The sequence below is a fragment of the Petaurus breviceps genome, unplaced genomic scaffold (assembly GCF_028583685.1).
Source record: "Petaurus breviceps papuanus isolate PSGF00001 unplaced genomic scaffold, PetGlider_PUasm1.0 90977, whole genome shotgun sequence".
NCBI classification, from domain to species: domain Eukaryota; kingdom Metazoa; phylum Chordata; class Mammalia; order Diprotodontia; family Petauridae; genus Petaurus; species Petaurus breviceps.
Window position 1 is genome coordinate 39784011 of NW_027187391.1, and position 23650 is coordinate 39807660.

Here is a 23650-nt window from a genome sequence, read left to right on the forward strand (position 1 = left end):
TCTTGCTCTGCTATGTCAGCACGTCCATGGGGCATGGGAGATCTTTAAATCCCATAACCCTTACACAATATGATCCAAAAGGTTTCACAATTCATGATTAAAAGTGGCACACCGGGGCAGCCAGGTGGTGCAGTGATTAGAGCACCGACCCTGGAGTCAGGAGGACCTGAATTCAAATGTAGCCTCAGACACTTAACACATACAAAAAAAACTAGCCATGTGACCTTGGGCAAGTCACTTAACCCCAACTGCTCCCCCTCCAAGAAAAAGCAAAAAAAAAAAGTGGCACACTTTCCAGATGATGGTGAGAGACCTACATGTGTTAAGTATCCCTATGAATTACTAATGCATAATGAATAAATAAGTAAGCAGGCATTTGTTAATGTCTGCCATTCCAGGAACTCAGCTAGGTGATAGGGATACAAATATAATGAATAAAATAATATCTACACCACAAGGCATTTACATTGTAACAGGAAGACAAGCATGTGCGTCTGTATAATGTATCTGTATGGATGTGTGTGTGTGTGTGTGTGTGTGTGTAGATGTATCCCGAATAAGTACAAGGGAAATAACTATAAAGTAGTTTGAGAGGAAGGACAGACCCTAATTGTTGGGGGGGATCGGGAAGGGCTTCACATAGAACATGCTACTTGATCTTCATCTTGAATATAGCTGGCATTTAAGGAAAAAAGAGTTCTTTGAGGCAAGGGTGAGGAGCTAATGCATTCCAGTCAGAGAGTTTGAATAAATATGTAGAATAAAAGCCTAATGTGTGTTGGGAAGGTTAATGAAGTAGGAGGGAGGCAAGGACATTCAAAGGGTGATCAGCATGTATATTGAAGACCTCATATGTGGGCAAGGGATGGATTGGAAAGGAAGATTCTGAGATAGGAATTGGACTCTCCTTAGCAACCTTTCCTCAAGGCTTAATTTATGTATCTGTTTTAACTGGTTCAAATCTTTGACCGTCAGGTCATTCTCCCTACTTTCTAAATGATGGTGGCAAAGATAGGATCTGAAGTGGCAGTAGGGAAATAAGGACTAGACAGAATCCTTCTCCTGATGTTGTCTTCTGGAATAAGCCAGATTTCCTTTGTTGTAGGATGATGGGAAAATTGTGAAAACAAGGGATTTAGGATAAAGGAAGGCTGAATGGAAATGAGAACATGAGGAGACATAGAAAGGAAAGTGTTTTTGCCTTAGCAGATGGTGACTGATTTATAGGAATTAGGGGAGCAAGAGGTGCAAATCTCTAGCCATTGGACTGGAAGTAGATTTGATGTGGGTGTTTAGACTGGACTTCTGGATCAGTGAATATCTAGAAGTCAGGTCCTGGGAATCGGCTCTGGAGTTGATCTCATATGAGTGGCCAGGCATGAATTATGACCAGAAGATAACTCAATTTTCAGTCAATCAGTCCTTTAATCTAAGACCCAAATTCATCTGGAATTATCTGATTGTTCTGATCCTTTCATTAATACACATTGTGTCTTGAGGTCTGTTATTTGATAAAATGGGTTTTGTTGTTGTTCAGTCATTTCGCTTGGGTGCAACTCTTTGCGACTCCATTTGGGGTTTTCTTGGCAAAGATACTGGAGCAGTTTGCCATTCCCTTCTCCAGCTCATTTATAGGTGAGGAAATTGGGTGAAATGACTTGCCCAGGGTCACACAGCTAGTAAGTGTCTGAGGCTAGGTTTGAATTAAGTCTTTCTGACTCCAGGCCTGGCACTTTATCCACTGTGCCACCTAGCTACCCAAAATAGGTTAGGGAGTCATGAAATTAAAGTTGGCCTTTTCAGCACTATAATGTCCTAGGATGTCCTAGACATATGTACTCAATATCTTGGATTTATAGTTGGTGATTCTCTATGTTGAATTACATTAGCTAAGTTTTGGTAGTACTCATAATTAAAGAGCATACGCTGGACTGAAATAATAAAAATGCTAAAAAGAGTAATTATGGTGACTAAAGAACATCATATTAAAAGTAATTCCTTAACATGACTGAAGTTCTAGAAATAGATAACTATACTGATCTAACATCTATCTAGAATTTCTGTAGTGATATGAATTCTTTTATTATCAAAATAACTACAAAATCTTTTTTTTCCTTACTATGAAAATAAAAATCAAATGCTCATCTTTTCATTGGTGTTGTTATTAAAGTCACCATAATGTAAGATAATAGCTAAGATTACATAAGTATATTTTGCATCATAGCTTATTTATAACTGCTTTTGATAATGAGTTTTTCACTAAGTGGTAATAATACACAGGATGACTGAAATTTTTTTTGTATGATTTTGCATATCAGATGATTCCTTTTTTTTGTTAATTTTTAGGTTAGATCAGATGTTTTCAGATGCTTTTAGCAAAGACCACCAGCTCATTCAGGCTGACCCAAAGCATAGTCTCTACCTTGCTTGTGCCTTGTTGGTTCGAGGAAATGTACAGATTTCAGACCTTCGAAGAAATATTGAAAGGTTTGGCCTTACCTTTACTTTAAAAAATATTTATTTATTGATGTCTGTATAAAACCAACCTTCTTAGAACTTCAAAAGAGATTTACAAGACTCTACAAGAAAAAGGTAATTATCACTAAAACATAACGAATATGCTAAACTTTGGTTATTTTTAGATATGACTATAGGTGTAGTACTTGCTGCACCTCGGTGGTTCTCACTTCTTTTCTATCCTCTATTTATAATTAATGTAGCACTGGTCTAATTCATTGTTCATATATTCATATTACTTGATTCTTAGTTGTAAATGTTGATTCTTAGATTGAAATCTCTCCGCTTTGTCTCATGGAATCAAGAAGGCTGGAAAACAAGTCTGTGTTCAGTAGCACCTGTGGGCCATTCTCACTACTCTTGATACTAGCAAACAACACCTGTATAAAACCAACCTTCATAGAACTTAAAGAGATTTATTGATGTCTTTTTTCTGTCCTGTTCAAAATGACTTCATGTACATCTTCATTGTACTTCACGATTATTTATTTGTGTTTAATGTCTGTTAGAAATTTGTTTTTAAGAAGCCACAAAACTAATCTTACCAGGAAAAAAGCTATCTTGTTGGTTCCCCCAAACAAAGCAAACCTTCCCATCCTCACAGGATTGAAGATTTAGAGCCAGAAGGGACCCTGGAGGCCATCTAGTCCAACTGCCTCATTACACTATGAGGCCCTAAGAGGTTAAGTGACTTACCCAAGGTCACCCAGTATACTCGGTAGCAGAGCTGGGATTTGAACACCCTATCTCAGTTCTCTGGCTCCAGATGTAGTACTTGCTGCACCTCGGTGGTTCTCACTTCTTTTCTATCCTATATTTATAATTAATGTAGCACTGGTCTAATTCATTGTTCATATGTTCATATTACTTGATTCTTAGATTGAAATCTTCTCTCCACTTTGTCTCATGGAATCAAGAAGGCTGGAAAACAAGCCTGTGTTCAGTACCACCTGTGGGCCATTCTCACTCACTCTTGGCACTAGCAAACAACACCTGTATAAAACCAACCTTCATAGAACTTAAAAAGAGATTTACAAGACTCTACAAGAAAAAGGTAATTATCAGTAAAACTTAACGAATATGCCAACTTTAGTTATTTTTAGATATGACCATAGACTATACTATTATCACATAATTTAGGCTTTTGCATTTGACATTGTTTCTTTCAAAAGAAGTCGTTCACTGCTATCATTATAGAAGTTCCTACCCTTTCTGTGTGTCAAGCAGCTTTCTAGTAAGCTGGTGAAGCCTTTGGCTTCTCAGAATGACAAATAAATAAAATAAAACCCATAGAATTACAAAGGAGACCAATTATATTGAAGTAAATATGTAGTTTTTTGTGAGTTTTTCCATCCAAATTTACAGACTCCCTGAAATCTTATTTATAGGCCCCTTGGGGATCCTGTTCTAATCTATTGAGATCTCTCTGGATCTGAACTGTTATCCAGTTGGTTAAATCTCCAAGCTTTATGTCACCTGAAAACGTGGCAAGCATACCACTTACATTTTTATCCAAATCACTGAAAATATGTTGAACATTATAGGGCCAATGATAGCTCTGTGGAACACTTCATTCCCTCAAAGTTTATCATCATTAATCACTTTTTTGGGAGTTTTATATCAAAACCACTATGTTATAGAGTTCATACCTCACCATCTTATCTATAAGCATAGTATAAGACTTTTTGTCAGATGCTTTCTTTAAAGATATAGGTAACCTATGTCTACAGCATTAACCTGATCTACTAGTCTAGTTACCCTCTCCAGAAATGAAACTACATTAGAATTGCATGACCTTTTCTTAATGAAACGGTACTGGCTTTATACTGATCATTTTCTCTTTCTATATATTTTTAGAAATTATTTCCTTAATAATCTGCTCTAGAATTTTGCCAGGAATAGAAGTTAATTGATCCATAGTTTATAGATTCCACCTTTCCCCCTTTTTTGAAAATTGGTACCTTTGCCTTTCTCCAATCTTTTGGCAACTTCCCTTTTCATTTTTCAGAAGTTCACTAAATAGTGACTCATTAATCACTTATCAATTAGTTCTTTAAGTACTCTTGGATATAGTTCATCAGGGCCTGGTGAGTCAAAGTCATTAAGTGTAGCTAGGTGCTATCTGACCATCTCCTCATTTATTTTAGTTCCCCTCTGCCTGCTAATTTTTTTCTAATATTTCCAGTCTAAAAATAATTTTCTTTGGAGAAAAAAGCAAAATATGAGGTAAGTAGTTCCGCTTTACCTTCATCAATTATTATTAGCCATCTACCCCAAGCACAAGGCCTATCCCTTCTTTGATCATTTCTTTTGTTCCCAGCATAGCTTTTTTAAAAATTGTCCCTAAAATTCTTTAATAGCCCCGGCATATTCCAAGAATTTAATATACCTAATACTACTCCTGTTGTACATCTTTCATTATGTCCTAACTTCCATACATGTCTGTTTAAAGCCTAAGCTGGTACATCCTTGTCAGTCTCATTGGACAACAATTCCTTTTCCTTCTCACTAAAATCAGTTCTGCTTGTGTCTTAAGAATATTATTCTTGAGAACGTATGCCTCTTGCATTGATTTTTCTAAAAATTTAGGCCATATTCTTTCCCTTACAATTTGAAATGTGCTCTTCTAAAATTTAAAATGCACATTTTCCAATGCTGGGCTTTCTTCTCCTCTCTCATGAGTTTTTTGATAGTCACTTGTTCCCAAGGATCAGTTTTTTTCTGCTTCAGCAAACAGTTAATAAAGAGTCAAGTCTAGAACCAAAGTTTCCTTGTTGCCTTTCATCACCTTTTGAAGGGTGAAATTATCATGAAGTCAAATCACAGATTTTTCAGTCCTTTAGCTTTTGGCAAGAGAAAGGATGCCAGTAATTGTCATCATAGTTAAAGGCCCCCATCACTACATTTTGTACATGAATGGTCTTTGCACATTGCCACCTATCACTGTCTTAATTCACAAAGCTTTTCAACCTCCATAGCTCATTAACCAAGAGTAAACCTGTGCCAGGTTTGTGATCGGTTTCTGAAATTCATCATCTAATTTCTTCTTCCTTGTCTAGGTAGTTTGTTATCTCCCATAATGCCACTTCTATCTCCAGAATAATCATTAACGTCATATATCACTTTAAAGTTTACAAAGGACTTTACATACATTATCTCATTTGAACCTCATGGCAGTCCTGTGATTGGTGATACTCCAGCTTTAGAAATGAGGAAACTGAGGCTTAAGGTGGTTCTCCATATATCGATCCTTGACAATACACTCATTACCATGTTTTCCCCCCTCAGTTTCCTAAATTTCCTTATATGAATATGTATTAATATATCATGGTACTTTACCTTTGGAATAAATTTTAACATTCTAGGGTTAAACTCTAGTCTTGAATCCCCTTCCACTAATCCCATGATCAAATTTGCTTTTTTTAAATGTGTTCCTGTTTCTTACTTAAATATAGTACATTTTTATTACCTTTAGCTCCTTCTTCACCTTTTGAATTCCTAGTCATTCTCTGAACTTAGCTCGAAAGCCATTTCCTCTGTTAAGCAGTCCTTGATCTCTGATCAGTAACAGCCTTCCACTGTACATAAGACTTGGTTGTACATTTGTAGCACACTTGTGTAATATAGTTATCTGCGTTTGTGCCTTATCCCCCAACTATATTGTAATCTCCATAAGAGTTGGATGTTCTCCAGGACTTAGCACAGGGTTTTGCCCATAGTACATACTTATTGCCAAGGTGATCATATTAAACTTGTTTTGTTTTGGTTTTTTTGTAGGCTCATCTTCATCATTACCTACAGGTTGATGGAATGGAGGAAAGTTGTTTTACAGAAGCTGTATCATCTTTGTCATCTCTTATAGAGAGCTATAATGAATTAGATGTCACAAAAGGCTTGCCTATACATGATCCATTTAGACTAAATATAGTTATATAAAAATATATTCACAAGCTTTTATTTTCAACTAGAAACTTTTTGGTTTCCTGATGATTGAGTTTTTAGTTTGTGTTCTATCACTCAGAAAATCTTGTTTGATTTTATCACTCAAGAAATCTTCACTGATTTTATTCAAAGTAGCAGGCAGTATTACTGTCTAGGAGAAAAGTTTCCTTTAAGACAGTTTGATGGAGATATGCCATACCTCATTTGGAATCAGTGCAACCTTTGAGCCAAATCTGCAACCATTTTGCCTTTATAAAAACCATGTTTGTTTTTAAAGATTTACAAGAAATGAGAAGTCTGTTTGCCTTTTTATAACCTGATATTCAGGAGTTGTACATTAATAAAAAGACTGGTGTGGGTATATTTTTTTTGTGTATGTAACATTCAGCTTTATTCTGAAATACTGTGTAGGTACTCCAGTTCCTTTTAAAACTATCTGACATATGGGAGTGGTTTAATAAAAATATAGGTTGATGTTGATTTTTTATAGCAATTGGAGATGAGATCATCTTGATTTTTCATTCAAAATTATTTTAAAATATGTGATTTTGTTATACAACCAGATTGATTCCATAGTAGTAAATCTGCCTTATTTATAAAGTTCTATTATTTATACATATTTTTCACAATAAAAGTCTACACAAAAGTACAGAATTTTGTTAGACTCAATATCTTCTGGACATTTTAGTAAGCAAGTGAAATAAATATTACAAAATGGCCATAATCTGAAATGTTTAAATTATGTTTCTTTGTAGCATGACTATACAAAAATTTCACTTATAATTCAAGACTAATACTTTGCCCTCTTTTTTATCAAACGATTGATTTTTGCTCTTCTTCTACTAGCAAATCAATTGAAATAAATCATTAGACTTTTCCTGCCTTATTTAGGTCAAAAACTTTATTCTATCCAAGTACAGCTTTTAATGAGATATGGAACAGAAAACTTTTGTGAATTAAAAATGTTACAATGGATGATAGCCAAAAAAATGGCTAGGGTAATGAAAACTATGAAGAAATTTATTTTTGTAATTCTATAGCCTTATTTCTCCATTAGAATTAAAAGGGTAAAAAATGTTTGCAAAAGTCAGGACATTATAACCCCTTAGTTAACAGATCAAGACACAGTCCTGGGGGCCAGTCATTCTTAAGACTTTTTTAACTAACATTTTTTTTAATAGTATATTTACTTGCTTTTTTAGAAAGCATCAAATGTTCCAGTACTATATAAATAATTGGCTGTATTTTGCCTTTATAGAATTAACAAATAAAGGATCAAATCTTGTTCTGATATTTAATTATGGTACAGATTTTAGGACTTAAGACTTAATTTTCTTGCTTTTCAGAGTCAGTTCCATATTTATTTAAAAGGACTTCCAAAAATTCAAACCATACACAATTAAATATGACTAGACATATCTATCCTTACTCTTTTCATCATTAATGCATTTTTTCCACTTTTTATCCACCCAAATTATTGGAAGAATTATTTGGTGTAGTAAAGATTATGCCCAGACTAACACTAATGTTTAATATTTATTGCCATTTTTAATTAAAGTTCTTCAGAGAATCTTTAGCTCAGAAAAGATATCCCCTGGATCTCTGCAGGTTTTCTGACATACACAAGAAGTGATCCACATCATTTTCCACTTAAATGACCCTTCATTTGGGCAGTCAAATTGTATGGTAATCATCTTAGACTTATTAGGAATGCAGCATCTCTTATCCAAGCATTTTCCACAAAAGGTTGGTTTGTAGCTCTGAGTACTTGAGCATCCAGAAAAGGAAAGTTTCTCTCCTTTAGAAAGTTGAAAAGTGGGCTGACATGTTTTTCCTTTTGGTACCTAAAAAACAAAGTAACAAGAAAAAGGAAATTTTAAAAATTTGAATGCAAGGAGGATGCAAATTTAGAAAAACTTTGCTATTTATATATGTGTATATGTAAATGTATATACATAAATAGTAGTTTACAGTTTTTGTTGTTTAATCATTTCAGTCATGTCCAACTCTTCACTATCCCCTTTGGGGTTTTCTTGGCAAAGATACTGGAGTGGTTTTGCCATTTCCTTCTCCAGCTCATTTTACAGATAAGGAACTGAGTCAGCCAGGGTTAAGTTGACTTGCCCAAGGTCACACAGCTAGTAAGTGTCTTGAGGCCTAATTCAAACTGAGGAAGAGAAGGATTTCTGACTTCAGATCTGGCACTCTTATTTACTACATCACCTAGCTGCAGTTTATAGTTATTGCTAACAAAAAGCATAATAACATTGCACAGAGTCGGTTGCTTAATGTTTGTTGGATAAGGGATGAATGAATGGTAAGAAGAGCAATGTGGTGGTGGACTGAGTCAGTTGACCTTTATTGTCGATCTGCCTGACCTTGTCACCAAATAACAGCTTGAGTAAGTCATTAGCTTTTCTTATAGATGAGGAGGGATTTATCTGAGTCTTCTCTTGAATTCTAACATCGTTGGTTCCCAGAATATTTGTATTAGACCTTAGAAACAAATTTGAATGGTCTCCTTTTTTCTTATAATGAATGATCTATCACCTGGGATCCTGGATCCTGTCCTGTTCCTTCGCTCTAAAGCTGTTATACCCCACTTAGTATAACTCAAGTCATCATTTATTAATCTTCAAGTCATATGCTAGATGCTGAGGATAAGAAACAAAAAATGGCTCCTGCCTTCATAAAGTTTATATTCTACTAGAAAGATGAACCATGTCAATCTGTGCACAAGTAATACAAGGCAATTTGAAAGAGCACTAAAATGAGGGTCAGGGAGGGATCAGGAAGACTTAATGGTAGCTCCTAAACTGAAGCTTGGACAAGGACAAGGAGGGAAATGGAATATTGCATTCCGGGTCTAGGAACAAAAAAGCATGTTGGAAGGAGAAAAAAAAGTATGAAATGAACCCAAAAAGGTAGTGCAGCTTTAAATGCAGGGCTAAGCAGTTTCTATTTTATCCTATAGGCCACTGAAGGTTTTTAACTGGGGAGCATGCTTTAGGGAGATTGTGTTAACTTCGAAGGAAGGATTGGACAAAGAGATGGAAACTTGAAATCCAATTCAGTTTATACAGTATTCCAGGTGAGGTGGTGAATTCCTAAACTAGGGTAGTGGTCTTTCTAGTAGGGTAAAAGGGATGGGTGCAAGATTGAGTACAGGAAAGAAAAAAGTAACTCAAATGAACCTTTTATTGGTGATCTCAACAGAAAAAGGAAGCTAGGGGTGAGAATTGTAATATAGGGAAAAGTAATAAATTCTGGTTTTGACATGTTGAATTTGAGATGCCTATGGTACACCCAGTAGTTAGTAGTGTGGGACAGGAGTTCCTACATTGAAAGGAAATACACATATGTACACACCCATTTTTTATGCATCTAGAAATGATACTGGGGCCCCATGGTCTCCCAAATAGGGAGCAACTCAGGTCATCATTGAAGAGAATGTTGAAAAGAAGATATGACCAAAGACAGATCCCTGACAAATAGAGCCATATTAAGAAAGAAACTGTATAATGATCCAGACAAAAAACTAAGATGAGGAAAAATAAAGAGAAAATAGTATAAGGAAGAGAAAATAATGTATCATAATGGAAGAGAAAATAGGGGGAAAGTGGGGGGAGTCTACAGAAAGGTCAAATAAGACTTCCAGGTCACGTGACCAACATGATAAAGGACTATATAATTTCTCTGCTTTTCATTACCTCTCAAACCTCTCCCATGCACAGAAGAGAAATCAATCCATCTTCATCAAGAACCTTAACAAGGTAACCTGATGTGCTGAGAAGATTAGTCTTCTTTTTAATTAATTAATTAATAGGCTCACTCAGTACTCCCTCATCAGTCACTGCTCAGCAAAGCTATACTAGGTGACCCATAACCCACTGTGGAAAACCAAAGGTAGAAACTTCTCTGGCTGGGTCTCTTCGTTATTACGGTGCTTAGTCACAGAACTAAAGAAAAGAGGGAACCTGGGGCAGGATAACAGTATGTATATGAATCCACCAGCTCTAAAGAAAAGGGGACTGGCATCCATTTTGCCCACTTTTATTACCTCAGAACTGGAGGCAGAGAGTGAGATCAGTAAAATACGAATTACCAGGGTAGGAGGAGGCTGAGACTGCTTTAAAGATCTATCAGGGAAACAACCAACAAAGGTGAAAGTCAGAAAGTGAGCAATAGGATTAATATAAGAGGGAAAAGAACTGAAATTATCATAATCTCAGGTCCCAGCAGGAAGAAAACTCAGAGATCCTGAGCACAAGCAGAGAAGATACTGTTAGCAACAAATATTAAAAGATTTCTTTCTAAAAGCAGACAAGAAGACAAGGATGAAATCACAAGTAAAATACAAGTGATGGTGGAGGAACAGGACTGATATATCATGGCCAAAACCTCACCACACCTTGCCTAAAGGTGAATCAAAATCTTTTGTTTGTTTCCCTGAGACTAAACTACAGAACAGAACAGCACATAAAACAGAAAAAAAAAAAAAAGAAAAAAGATAGAGGGAAACATGCATGTAGGGTGCCCTAATCAAGTCAATTCTGAAGGGAAAGTAGTAATTCCTATAGCCATTCAGGAAGCAGAGGGCCCACAAGAGAATGGCTGAGAAAGCAAATAGAAGCACAAAGCTAGGCGGTACAGTGGATAGAGTGCTGGGTCTAGGGTCAGGAAGATCTCATTGACCCTTGGCAAGTCACTTAACCTATCTGCCTCAGTTTCCTCAACTGTAAAGTGAGCATAATAATAGCTACCCCAGAGGGTTGTTGTGAGAACCAAATGAGATATTGTAAAGCACTTAATACAATGCTTGTCATATAAATATCTAATAAATGCTTGTAAGGGAAGGGAACTTTTGAAATGGGAAAAAATGGAGAAATGTTATTTCAATAGTGAGAGAGGGTTCCCTATGAAGAACTTCCCCATGAAGGAAGAGAGAGTCTCAAAATGGAGTTGGAGGGGTTTACAGTGGTTATAATCTGCAGGAATTTGGTGCTTATTTATGGTGAAAAACAAAAGAAGGAATTCTGTTTCCACAGGATTAAAACTACCCCCAGCTTTGCAGGAATGATAAAAAGATGTAAGTCAGAGGTGACTGGTTCTAACTGGAGCAGTGACTTAGTAGAACCAGGCTTCAGATCAAGTAAAAGGTCAGAAGCTTGTACATATGCTTAAAGAGCCATTTAATATGATCCATCACACCCTCAGGGGACATCAATGTAATTTAAATGCACGTGCAATGCATGACAAGGGAGGGGGAACATATCTAGGAAAAGAACATGAAATAGGTGGTTCTGGAAGTTGCATCTAGCCAGTGGCAAACAAGAAGGTGTCAGTTTGAACCGGGAACAGTAAATAAATAGCCTTGTATTAGCCTTAGCCTGTATGCTCCTTTAGGGAGTTACCTATTCACAAGGAATGTAAAATAAAATAAGAACTTTCCTGGCTTCAACAATGAGTATTGTTCTTTCTAGAACAAGCACATTTCTCACATCATCCTATTTCAGGAGAAGGGGAATCCAGAGGGGCAAGCGGCACCTGATGGGGTACAGGTTCTGGGAAACCCCTTGAGCTCTCCTTGGATCTTCCCACTTGATGAGGAACTTGAGACCATAAGCCTTTCATTATCACTAGACCCAAATCTCTGTTACTAGCCTAGCCCTCTGTAAAGGTAATGAAATTTAAAGATCCCTTTGTATTGGAAAGCTAAGGGGTACTTAGCATCTAGTTCAAATTAAGCCTCTGTTAAAGAAACAGAAGGTATGATCCCCTGATAGGAAGGGGCTGAAAAAGGAGGAGGAATACTGTATATAAGGAAGAGCCCCAGAGAGGGAGAGTCAGAATTCCTTGGGATAAGCTTTGTGGAGGCAGAAGCAGCTGCTGCCGAGGAGGCTGAAGAGGAAAGGCCCAGGCTGGAGAGAATGATCTTGATTTTGGGAACCTGGGTGAAGTGATTTTGATTCTGGGAACCAGCTGGAGCTTCTGCTGGGAGCTACCAGCTTCTCCTGGGAGCTCCCAAAGACTGAGGAAGCATGACTGGGATACTGGTACTTTTTATGAACCTGTTTGTGGTTTTGTTAAGCCTTGACTTCCTGGGAACAAAGACTGTGAAGGATTTAAGGTGGACTGGACACTGTGAGCTTCAGCATGGTCCAGGAATCGCATGGCCAGCTGGACAAGAAACTGGGAGCTGTCTGCCATTCAATCCAGGTGACAGTTTGGTGAATCCAGGTAGGAGCTGGGACCATGGAAGGGGATCCAGGGAATCTGAGAGACTAACCTGAGTCAAGCTGCAAGAAGACTTCACTTGGATACTGTGTACTGACTGAGAAAATTGTAACTTATTTGTGACAGAGGGGTGGATGGCCTGTGTATTTTACACTACTCCTTAAGAGAGTGCTGAGTAGTGACTGATATTGTAATTTAGTGTTTCCCATGAGTGGAGAACTTTGAGGATTGTATTTTGAGGCAGCCTCCTTAAGGATGATTGAATAATTGAGTTGATTGAACGATTGAGTTACTGATTAAATGATTATACTTTATTCAAAACTGTATTACCACTATGGTGAAAGCTATGTGGTCATTTTTTGTGATAAGTTGTTGTGAATGCTGTATTTTGATTATCTGTGATAAGTTGTAACATTGTGAATGCTGTACCTTGATTTACTGTGAATATTTTGCTCTAATTTGTTATTGAATAGAGTGTTCACTATACTATGTAACCAGAATCTTAAAAGCTGTTCACAGTAGCATTCTTCTGGGAAGCTGCTTGTGCTTGGCTTTACACCCTCCCACAGTCCAGCTACACCCCACCCTTAACCTTCCCAAAATATCTTTGCCCAGATCGTTTCCCTTAAACTAGCCTAGCCCTCCTTTGTCTGTCTATTTCCCACCTGTAATCTCTGATTACTGGAGTCTGACCTCATTTGACTCCTCCAGAAGATTCTCCCCAATTTTTCTTTAATTTGAATGAGATGCCATATGGAGAATGGAACATGCACTCCAGTTGTCCCACTGGGAGAGACAGGCGCTTAGGGGAAAAAGACCTCATGGCCTGTGGAGACAGGGGCTTGGGAAGGGAGATGGGAAGTCCCACTTCCTGTGAGGGAGTGACTGGGGGGTCCTGGCTGAACTGGATCAGACTGCAAGACCAGGGGATCTGGCTGGCAAGGGGAAAAGTCAGCTAGCACCTGAGTGGGGGAAGGGGTCAGAAGAGGAGATACCCCTAAGACTGCCATGGGGGTAGGGCCTGAGGCCTGAGTGAGTATTGCCTCAGGGGGAGGGGCCACAGGGAGGCACCTCAGGAAGACTGGTGGTTGGGACTTGAGCAGGGGTTGCCTGGGGGGGGTAGGGGGGTGGAATGGTGGGAGATGCAGGGTAGGAAATGTGGATGGTGTATGAGGCAGGAAATGAGGGGTGTTGGGCTAGAGGAAAAGGGAAGGTAAACCAAGGGGGAAAGTGTTGGGGAACAGCAAGAGAGGCTGGGGGAGCTGCCTCAGGGAGTCCTGTGACTGGGACCTGAGCTGGAGTTGCCCCTAGGGGGGAGGGGCTGGGGCCAAAGCTCTGGGAGCCATAAGAAGGGCGTCATTTAATTGGCCCTCGTTGTCCCTTTGTGGAGGGGCTCTAGCTTCAAGCATTTCACAATCTTTCCTGAGAACTGCGTTCTGAGAGAGTTGTACAAAGGCCATTATATAGGCAGCTTCTATCAATTTTCCCACTTGGTACCAGTATAATTCTAACTGCATGAGAATATTATCTTTTAAGGTCTCAAAAACAGGCCATGCTTCTTGGTCCTCTAGGTGATACCAAGGCCAAACAGGGTTGCAAAAGATAACCAACTTTTTCTTTCAAGTTCTATAGAGAAACTAAATTTTTCTCAATGTTGTAAAAGACAACCCAAGGTCGAACTTTTGGGAACTTAAAAGGATCAACCCAACATAGGCTTAGGGGCTGAAAGTCCCTTCCTCCATAAGGGAAGCTCTGGGAGTAAGCCTTGAAAAAAACAAAACAAGACAAAACTAAACAAAACACAAAAAGGTACCTGAAGTTTTCCCAATTCTCTAGCGCCTAGAGAATTGAAAGAATCTGGCTTACATTTCTGGATGGGGCATCTGTCCTTGTTCTCCATTCTTCAGAAGCTGCGCCCAGGCCCAGGTTCTCCAACAAAACCAAACTGGACCAAGAACCTGAGAGCGTCAGGCTATGAGATAGCCTCCTAGCTGTCTGATCTGATGAGACCTGAGAGGTCAGGCCAAAAAGCACCTCAAAGATACTTGGAGAGCAAGAAGGGAATAGGGAAAGAGAGAGGTGTATGTACATTCCAGTCCTGGCTGAAGAAGAATTTGAGATTAGCAGGGTTTCCCAGGATCAGGGAATCATAAAATGTAGAGGTTTAAGGTTTAGGAGTGCCCAAGACCCTAAAATACAAAAAAAAACAGGCCCTGCCAAATGAATTCAACTCAAGTCTTCTCTCAGCCAAAATAAAGCAAGGTTTATTAGAGGTTCACCATAATGTGTAGACTCTTAAGAAGCCTAGGTATCTGTGATGCTTGTATTAGACAAGAGGGCCAGAATAATCTAACACAGAGGGAGTCTGCCTCATGCAGGCAAGATGGAGCTTATATACAGAAAAATTGTGGGAGAGTTCTAGGGGTAGTCTACAGGAGAAGTTTGGGGAGGGTTTTCCAGAGGAGTCAAATGAGGTCAGAATCCAGTGATGAGAAATTAAGGATGGGAAATCGATGGAGGCTCCCTGGAGATGAGACAATGGAGGGCTTTACCCCACCAGCACCTGGAAGAGCAGGAGGCAGGGGACTCATTTCATTGCATATGGAAGAAAAATGATACTAGGGAAAGCAAAAATGGTATCCAACTGTATAATCAGGTACATGGGAAAATTCCTACCATATGGCACAACTTCTCTATACTTGCTATCATCGGAAAAAAAAAGGCCAGCCAGTCAGGGGACAAAATCTACAAAGCAATAACTCTTTAGAAGAGAGAACTCAAAATAGGTACCTTGGAAGCTTTAATTCCATGAGTAATACAGAAACTAAAAGAATAAATATAAGGGACTTGAATTAAAGATAATGTAGAATAGACTGAGGAGAGAGAATAGAGAACAAGGAAAATAAATCCTTTTTAGAAATGCACAGAAAATGAAATTTTAAAAACCAACAAAAGTTGAGGGGGAAAAGGAACAGGATTTTACTTAACTACTTGAGGTGGGGGAGGAGAGTGGGAGAGAGGGGAAGGTGTGTGCTGGGAGAGGGAGACAGTAATTAGAATTAGAAAATAGATGAAAGAGCCTGAATTCAAATCCCAGCTCTGCTGTTAAATATCTGTGCAGTCTTGGGCAAGTCACATTACTTCTCCTGGCCCCCTTATCTGTAAAATCAAACCGTTGGAAAGGTGATCTCTGAAGTCCTTTTGAGCTCAGATTCTAACCACCTATGATCAGTTATTAGTAGGACCACAAAATGTGCTTCTCCTCCAATCTTACCTTCACAGCTTTTAATATGTTACTGTCACAAGGCTGAACATAACACAATCTTCTTTCTTTCCTCATTTCACAGTGACTATTTTCATTGGTCACCCTATTGGAAATTCCTAGCCCACATGTTCTAGAACAAGGCGTCCATGTTGTGGCCTGTACAAGGCACTTCTTCTTCCAGAAAAGTGGGAGATTCTTATAAACTGGAATAGAAAGGAGAAAAAAAAACTGCCAATCATTAATTTCCAATTCTATTTTCATTATTGATTTGCCCAAAAACTCTCATGAGAAGATTAATTTTTGGAAAAGTAGTTCTACATTCCTTTATCCCACTCCCCAAATTCTCAGATAAATTTCAACAAACCAATTTCTTTTATGAATAGGAGTGTTATCTTGATCTTAAAAAAATAACCTTTTAGGTAAAATTGTAATTTTTCTCCCCTTAATTTATGCTTCCTTCTATCTAGAGGTAAGTATGGCCCTTTGACTGAATCCAAACTTCACGGAACAAATCCTCTTAATAAAATAATTTGTTCTCTAAAATTTGAATCCAGTCAAAAGGTAATACCCAAGGACCTAGAAGGCCACATGTGGCCTCAGGGCTACAGGTTTCCCACACCTGATCTAGACTATCCTCCAGCTATTGAACCCGGTCATATTTTGACTTATAACTTGTTTCTCCTACACATACAACCACAATCCTTTCCTCCTTCCCGAGTTGATCTCTAACAGAACAAAAAAAAAATAGATGTTAATAGGATATGGAGAAGCAAGATGTTAATCAGAATGACATAAGCTTAATAGGAAATTTCATGATCTATGAGAATACTTTATGGGCCAAGACAACTCATCTTGAAGCATAGTGTTTCTCTCCAATTTGTGCCTTATTGTTCGAATTTGCTAGAAGGTATTCCAATAGTTTGGGAGGGAAATGACTTCTGCTTTTGAAACTGACTAAAGACCAAGAAAATAATCTTCTACTCTTACACTGAAAAAAGCCTTGATATACTGTCTTAAACCCTGGACCTCCAATGCAGTCAAATTCTCCCATTCCAGCTGTGCAGCCTCCGCTAAGCTGCTTCTGGTTCGATCTGGTTTACTTTTGTTTTGAGTGGGGAGTAAGCGACATTGTAATTCTTCTGTCCCCAAGTAAAGCTAGTAGAAGCTTACTGTGCCATGCCAGACTGACTCATGCATAGCACAGAGTCAAGCTCATTAATTTTGAACAAGCTACGTATTAGTATTCTCAGAGACTCCAAAGCATTTATTTAATCGATTTCCCATTTTCTCCTTAAAGAGAATAGGAAAATATTAATATCTTAAAACCTGCATCTAGCTGTTCTGTGAAAAATTCTGGGCACAATATGACAAAATGTCAATTTGAAAGAAAAAAAGGAGAAATTTTACTTCTAGTAAGCTGAGAAACATCAGTTGCTTTGAATTTTATACTATCTTAACAAAAAAATACATATCTGTGGATTTTACAATAGTAGCATCTGAAATATGTATATAGATGGTGGGTAGGGGGCAGAAATATGGGTACCTGGAAGGTAGACAGCAGTTTAAAGACCTCAGTGCAGGAAGTAGAGTAAGAGCCTGGCACATCTGCAATAAATAAAGGGAAGGTAAGTTGTTGCAAATCCAGTGCATCTCATCACTTAAAATTAAGCCAGGAGATGCAGTTTAGAAGTCTGATTAACGAAGTATACAATTTTTAAAAGCAAGAAATTTGGAAGAGCAGTTTAAAAAAAAACCAAGCTTAGTATTTGTAAGCACTAAAAAAGCAGCAGGCATTATCATTGCATAATTCATGCGGACCAAGCAGAAGCTAGAGTCTAAACATAGGCTATGTATACATATACATATACATGTGGGTGTATGTGTATATGTGTAAATGTGCATATATGTGTGTATGTTGTTCAGTTGTTTTACAGTCGTGTCCTCTTCATAATCCCACATGGCATTTTCTTGGCAAAGATACTGGAGTGGTTTGCCATTTCCCTCTCCAGCTCTTTTTACAGATGAGGATACTGAGGCAAACAGGACTAAGTGACTTGCCCCGGATCACACGGCTAGTAACTGTCTGAGGCCAGATTTGAACCCAGGAAAATGAAATCTTCCTGACTCCAGGACTGGCGCTCTGTCCACTGTACCACCTAGCTGCTGAACAGTATAAACACATAATACTAATGTGAGAGGGAGTGTGTGTCTTTGTGAGTCTGTCTACATGTGTAAAGGATTGAAATCTTTCAAGGCTCATTAATACTGCAACTTAGTTCATCAAAAACAGAGAGACTTAAGGGGATAGATTAAATTCCCTTTATAACATAAAGCCCAGATAACCAGCCAACAAGAACACCTGGGTTTGAATCACAGTTCTGAAACTTTACATAGAGTCTGATACTTGAATGGGAACTTAGTAGCCATCTGATCCAATCCATTTATGCAAAGAACCCCTACTATAAGGATTCAGCAAGTGAGCATCTGTTATCTGCTTGGAGACCTCCAAAGGAGTGAGAATCCCTTACTCCAGAGGCAGATCTCTATACTTTCGAATACTTCTAATCATGAGGAACTCTTTCCTGACATCAAGCCTAACTTTGCTTCTTTCCAACCCATCGTTCCTGGTTCTACATAGACAGAATGAGTCTAATAATTCTCATCCTAAGGTCCAACAAACCACGAGCCTTGAGGGTATTTAAAAAAAATAACGAACTTTGAGAGGTTCCTCTATGTGACACCCTTCAAACACTTGTAAACTTCTACTAATGTCCACCTTGAGAGTTCCCTGGGCAAGATAGCTCCAGTCCCTTTTGTGATGTGGTCCCAAAGCCTTTCACAATCCTGATCGTGACATTCTGGACATTCTCCAACTTATCAACATCTTCCTTAAGTCAGAGTACCCAGAACTGAACACAATACACTAGGTGGAGTATGATTTAATCATTGTGTGACCATAGGCAAATTAGGCGACATCTCTGGAGCTCACTTTCATCATTTGTAAAATGAGGGAGTTGGACTGATATCTAAAATTCTCTCTCATCCCTAAATCTATGATCTAAGATCTCAAAATGATTTCACGCAAAGTTAGAGCTGGCAGGAAACCTGGAGATCGACTAATATATCCCTCTCATTTTACATTTACATTTGAGGAAACTGAGTCCCTGAGAAGTTATGGGACTTATGTAATAAGTGACAGAGTCTGAATTTTGAACCCAGGTTCAAAAGGTCTTAACACTCTACAACACTGCTTTTCTTTTAATATTGGTACTGCTCACAGCCTGGACTCCAAGTGTATATGCTAACGTTTTATACTTAGGCTCTTCCTAATGTTATAGTTACCTAAGCATTTCTCTCCCCTCTCTCCACCCACTCCCTATCCTCCATTATATTGTAAAGTTCCTTGAGAGCAGGACCTGTATTGTATTTTTGTTTACCTAAAACCCAGCACAATGTCTTATATGTAGAAAGTAATTAATAACAATAGCGATAATAATAACATAGCTAGCATTTATATAGTACCTTAATGTTTGCAAAGGGCTTCTCACAATAACCCTGGGAGATAGGTGCTATTATTACGCCCATTTTACAGATGAAGAAACTGAGACAGACACAGGTTAAATGAGTTGACCATGGTCACAGAACTAGTGAGTGTCTGAGTCTAGATTTGAATGCAGGTCTTCCTGACACTAAATCCAGTGCTTTATCCTCAGCACCACCCGGAAAACTTAACTATAAAGTGGAATTCCATAAAATATAGGACTCCACCCGAAGGGAAAGAGCTTAGATATATGCAAGTAGCTAAAAGACCTTGTTAACAAGGATGTTTCACTTATATCAAGGGATCCCAACCTGGGGAACACATACCCCCACAAGAAGCTTGTCAAGACAGTATTGAAGAATTTGGTAAATAACTATTATTCTATTGAAATGAATATTTCTTATGTGTATATTGTAGTTATATGTAGTATATATCACTCATCACATTATATATTATTGTACAAATGCTATATAATATAGTATAGTATATGTAATTACCTATAGTAAGTTCTAGAAATTATTTCCTTTTTATTCAATATGGGATGTGAGGAAGCTAACTAAAAGTCAAAAGGTATGGAATATGTTGGGAACCCCCCTGACTTGCCAGATAGCCCAGTCATAGTACATGGATCCTAAGGACAATAGTATAATGAGCCTTGAAGGTATTAAAAAAATAACAGACTTGAAGAGGCTCTGGATTCACTCTAAGAAACCAACATGTGTTTTAAATGGCTTATGATTTCAGAGATGTTAATGTACCCTAAAGGAGGCAGACTGGGCTGTTAGTGATCTAGGGGCCAGTACTAATAGAGCAAGATAGCTGCAATGTGTTAATGAACTTCTAAGTTAATTGACTTTTGAGTTCTTGAGGTTGTTCCCTTCATGAAACTAGATATTCTTTAAAACCACATAAAACCCATTCCCCTGACTAGAGTTACTTTTCCAAATATCCCTACAAGGCACTTAAACAGTTCTAATTTCTTCAACATGTACAGTTATATCAGATTTCCATAGCAAATAGGCCATCCCAGCTGTAACTTCAACTGCATGAGTGAAAGAAATGCTAAATAAGCCTGGAAAGATTGGTTAATGCCAGATTATAAAGAGTTTTAAAAGTCAAACATAGGAATTTGCATTATATTCTAGAAATGATAAAAGCATCATAGACACTTCTTGAGCAGGAGTGATATGGTCAGACCTGTGCTTTAAAAACATCAGTTTGGCATCTGCATGGAGATTGGATTGGAGAAGGAATAGACTGGAAACGAGGAGACCAAAGAAGATTGTATTTCAATAGTTTGGGTAAGAAGTGATAAAGGCCTGACTTAAAATGGTAGCTATGTGAGTAGAGAACTGGGAAATGAGAGGAGAGATATTATAGAGATCGAATCAAGAGGAGGTAGAGTGGGACAATGATGAGCTGAACATGATTCCAAGGTTACAAACCTTGAAAGCTGAAAGATGGAGACATTGTTGACAGAAATAAGGTAGTTAGCAAGAAAGACAATAGGTTTGGATCTAGCTGTGTAGAGGGTGAGATATCAATGGGAAGTCCAGATGGCAATTAACGGTGCTCAGGAGAGAGGCTGGCTATATAGGTACATTTGGGGGTTATTTGTATAGAGATAAAAATGGAAACCATGGAAACTGACAAGATCATCAGGAACTCCACTAAAGGAGCATATGCCAAGGTCACTTTCCAGGTAATGCCGTGCTACTCTCTCCTGTTCTGACTCGGGTGTGGGCTTCCCAGGGTCTTCTCTGGCCCTGCCTCCTGCTATAGTTCGTTGTGGGTTACCTGGGTGCTGACCTAGCTTTGCCTCCTTCTGTGGCTCTGGTGCAGGTTAGTCAGGCTTTGTCTCTTGCACCGTCTGTACAATCTGGCTTTTCTCTGCTCAGACCCTCCACAGTTTTCTGGCAATTTTGTTGTGAATTTTTGGGTAAAGAGAGGGGTTTATAGACTTTTCACTTTGGTTTTCTTTTGCTTTTATTGGGGGGGGGGGGAGGACAATTGGCCAAAGTCAGTATAGCCAATCAGACAAATGGCTAGTGAGTATGTCAAGTGGCTGAGGCCACATTTGAACTCAGGTCCTCCTGACTCCAGGGCCGGTGCTCTATTCACTGCACCACCCAGCCGCCCCTACTTTGGTTTTCTTTATAATTGTTCCTTCTGGTGCCTTTTGGGAGATTTATTTGTATAGGATCTAGGTTCTTCTGTGTCCCAGCATGCCACAGTATTTGCCTGAAGACCATTAATGTTTTTCAGTAGAAAACTAGGTAGCATAAAAGATAGAATCTAGGCTTGAGACAGGATGTCCCAAGTTCATATCTGGTCTCAGACACTTCCTAGCTATGTGACCCTGGCCAAGTCAACTACCTGCTCTGTGCCTTTGTTTCCTCATCTGTAAAATGGGGATAACAATAGCACCTACCTCCCAGGATTGTTGTGAGGAATAAATGACATAATGTTTATGAGACAGAAAGGTGTCACAATGGTTAAAACCCTGGGCCTGGCGTCAAGAAGTCTCAAGTTCAGGGGCGGCCAGGTGACGCAGTGAGTAAGAGCTCCAGCCCCAGAGTCGGAAGACCTGGGATCGAATCCTGGCTCAGATACTTAGCACCACACCTAGAAATAACTGGCCGTGTAACCTTGAGCAAGTTACTTAACCCCGATTGCTTTAAAAAAAAAAAAGTCTCAAGTTCATATCTAGCCTCAGACACTTAGTAACAGTGATACTGAGCAAATTACTTTAATCTCTGTTTACCTCAGTTTCCCCAATTATAAATGGGAATAATAGTAATTACTTCCCAGAGTTGTTGTGAGGAGCAATTGAGATAACGTTTATAAAGTATTTAGAAAACTAGTTCTGGGTACATAATAGACACTTAAATGATTGTTTCCTTCCTTCTTTCCATCAATAGCCAATTTCTATCAAAGTCTGTGATTATAAATGACTTCAGGGAAAGATGAGTTAGTAAAGCATGCACACACATAAGTAATAGTTATAGAGTAGTGATTTTGTGCCTATCCTCAAAATAAATGAAACATTAATTTGATATCAAAATAGTTTTATCAGAAAAATATATTTGGACCAGGTATAGTAGAACACACTTGTAATCTCCATTTCAGGGGAAGTCAAAACAGCTGGATGATTTGAGTTCAGGAATTCTAAGCTGCAGTGTGCTAAAAGCTGATCAAGCATCCACATTGAGTCCAGCAACAATATGAGAAGCCCCCGAGGGAAGGGGTTACCGGATTGCCCAAGGAGGGGCAAAATGGCCCAGATCAGAAATGGAACATGTCCAAGTTCCCATGTCAGTACTGAGAGCAGGGCAATGAGAAGCCACTATTCTTCTAACCTAGGTATGATAGGGAGACTTGTTCTCATAATATTAAATATATATATATACATCTATATTTGCAAATATACATGCATTTTATATGCATATATGTGTACATATGTATATGTCTATATATGCCCACATATACACATATATGTATTTACAGGTTCAGATAATACAGATAGAATCAAACAATACTTCTAATTCCAAGTCTATCTTTAACTCAGTTACAATACATCTCAGTTTCTTTTGATTTCACACAGAAAATATATCTTTAGATATTTGTCACTGAGACATAGTAATAATTGGCTATAACATAGCAGTGCAAGTAAATCTTGGAAGAATTTCCCAGAAGATGCATGGATGACAAGCATTCTTTGATTCAAAGACAGGATGAGAGAAGTTTCAAGAAGGGGGTGGGAGAAAAAACATCAAAAGAATCTTTCTGATTCAGAGCGTTACTTTAAAGGCTAAAATACTCAACCAAAGAAAATCACAAAATGTCCTTTGTAGATGATTCATTTGCCTAAAGGCAAAGGGCTAGATGAGGTGGTATCTCATGGTAACTTTCAGCCCAGATGGTCAGTGATCTTTGATCAAGGGCTCAAATCTGTGGCCACACACCATCAACAACAAAATGAGATTCAATCAAACCAGCAATTATTTTTTTTTTTTGGCACCTACTAGGTACAAGGCATTAGGCTACATAGAGCAAAACCAAGATGGTAAATAGTAAGAAAAATGGCAGCAAACATTAATTTTTGGCTCAGTCAGCTTGATGGGGTACTTGGGGTGTCTATGTTTGTA

General features: G+C 38.3%; 2 protein-coding genes across 3 annotated transcripts in view; one reads left to right on the forward strand and one right to left on the reverse strand.

Moving 5' to 3' along the window:
- The window catches only part of TUBE1 (tubulin epsilon 1), a 38852-nt gene extending 31669 nt beyond the window's left edge, over positions 1–7183 (forward strand). For both annotated transcript variants that reach the window (XM_069077021.1, XM_069077022.1), the window contains exons 10-12: positions 2347–2487; positions 3397–3571; positions 6295–7183. In XM_069077021.1, coding sequence (XP_068933122.1) covers positions 2347–2487; positions 3397–3571; positions 6295–6453 — 475 coding nt within the window. In that variant the 3' untranslated portion in view covers positions 6454–7183. The remainder of the gene's footprint in view (positions 1–2346; positions 2488–3396; positions 3572–6294) is intronic.
- A 313-nt stretch (positions 7184–7496) lies between these two features.
- CCN6 (cellular communication network factor 6) overlaps positions 7497–23650 on the reverse strand; it is a 51049-nt gene continuing 34895 nt past the window's right edge. The window contains exons 5-6 of the mRNA XM_069077333.1: positions 15971–16164; positions 7497–8303 (exon numbers count right to left, since the gene is read on the reverse strand). Of these exons, the coding sequence (XP_068933434.1) occupies positions 8022–8303; positions 15971–16164 (476 nt within the window). The 3' untranslated portion in view covers positions 7497–8021. The remainder of the gene's footprint in view (positions 8304–15970; positions 16165–23650) is intronic.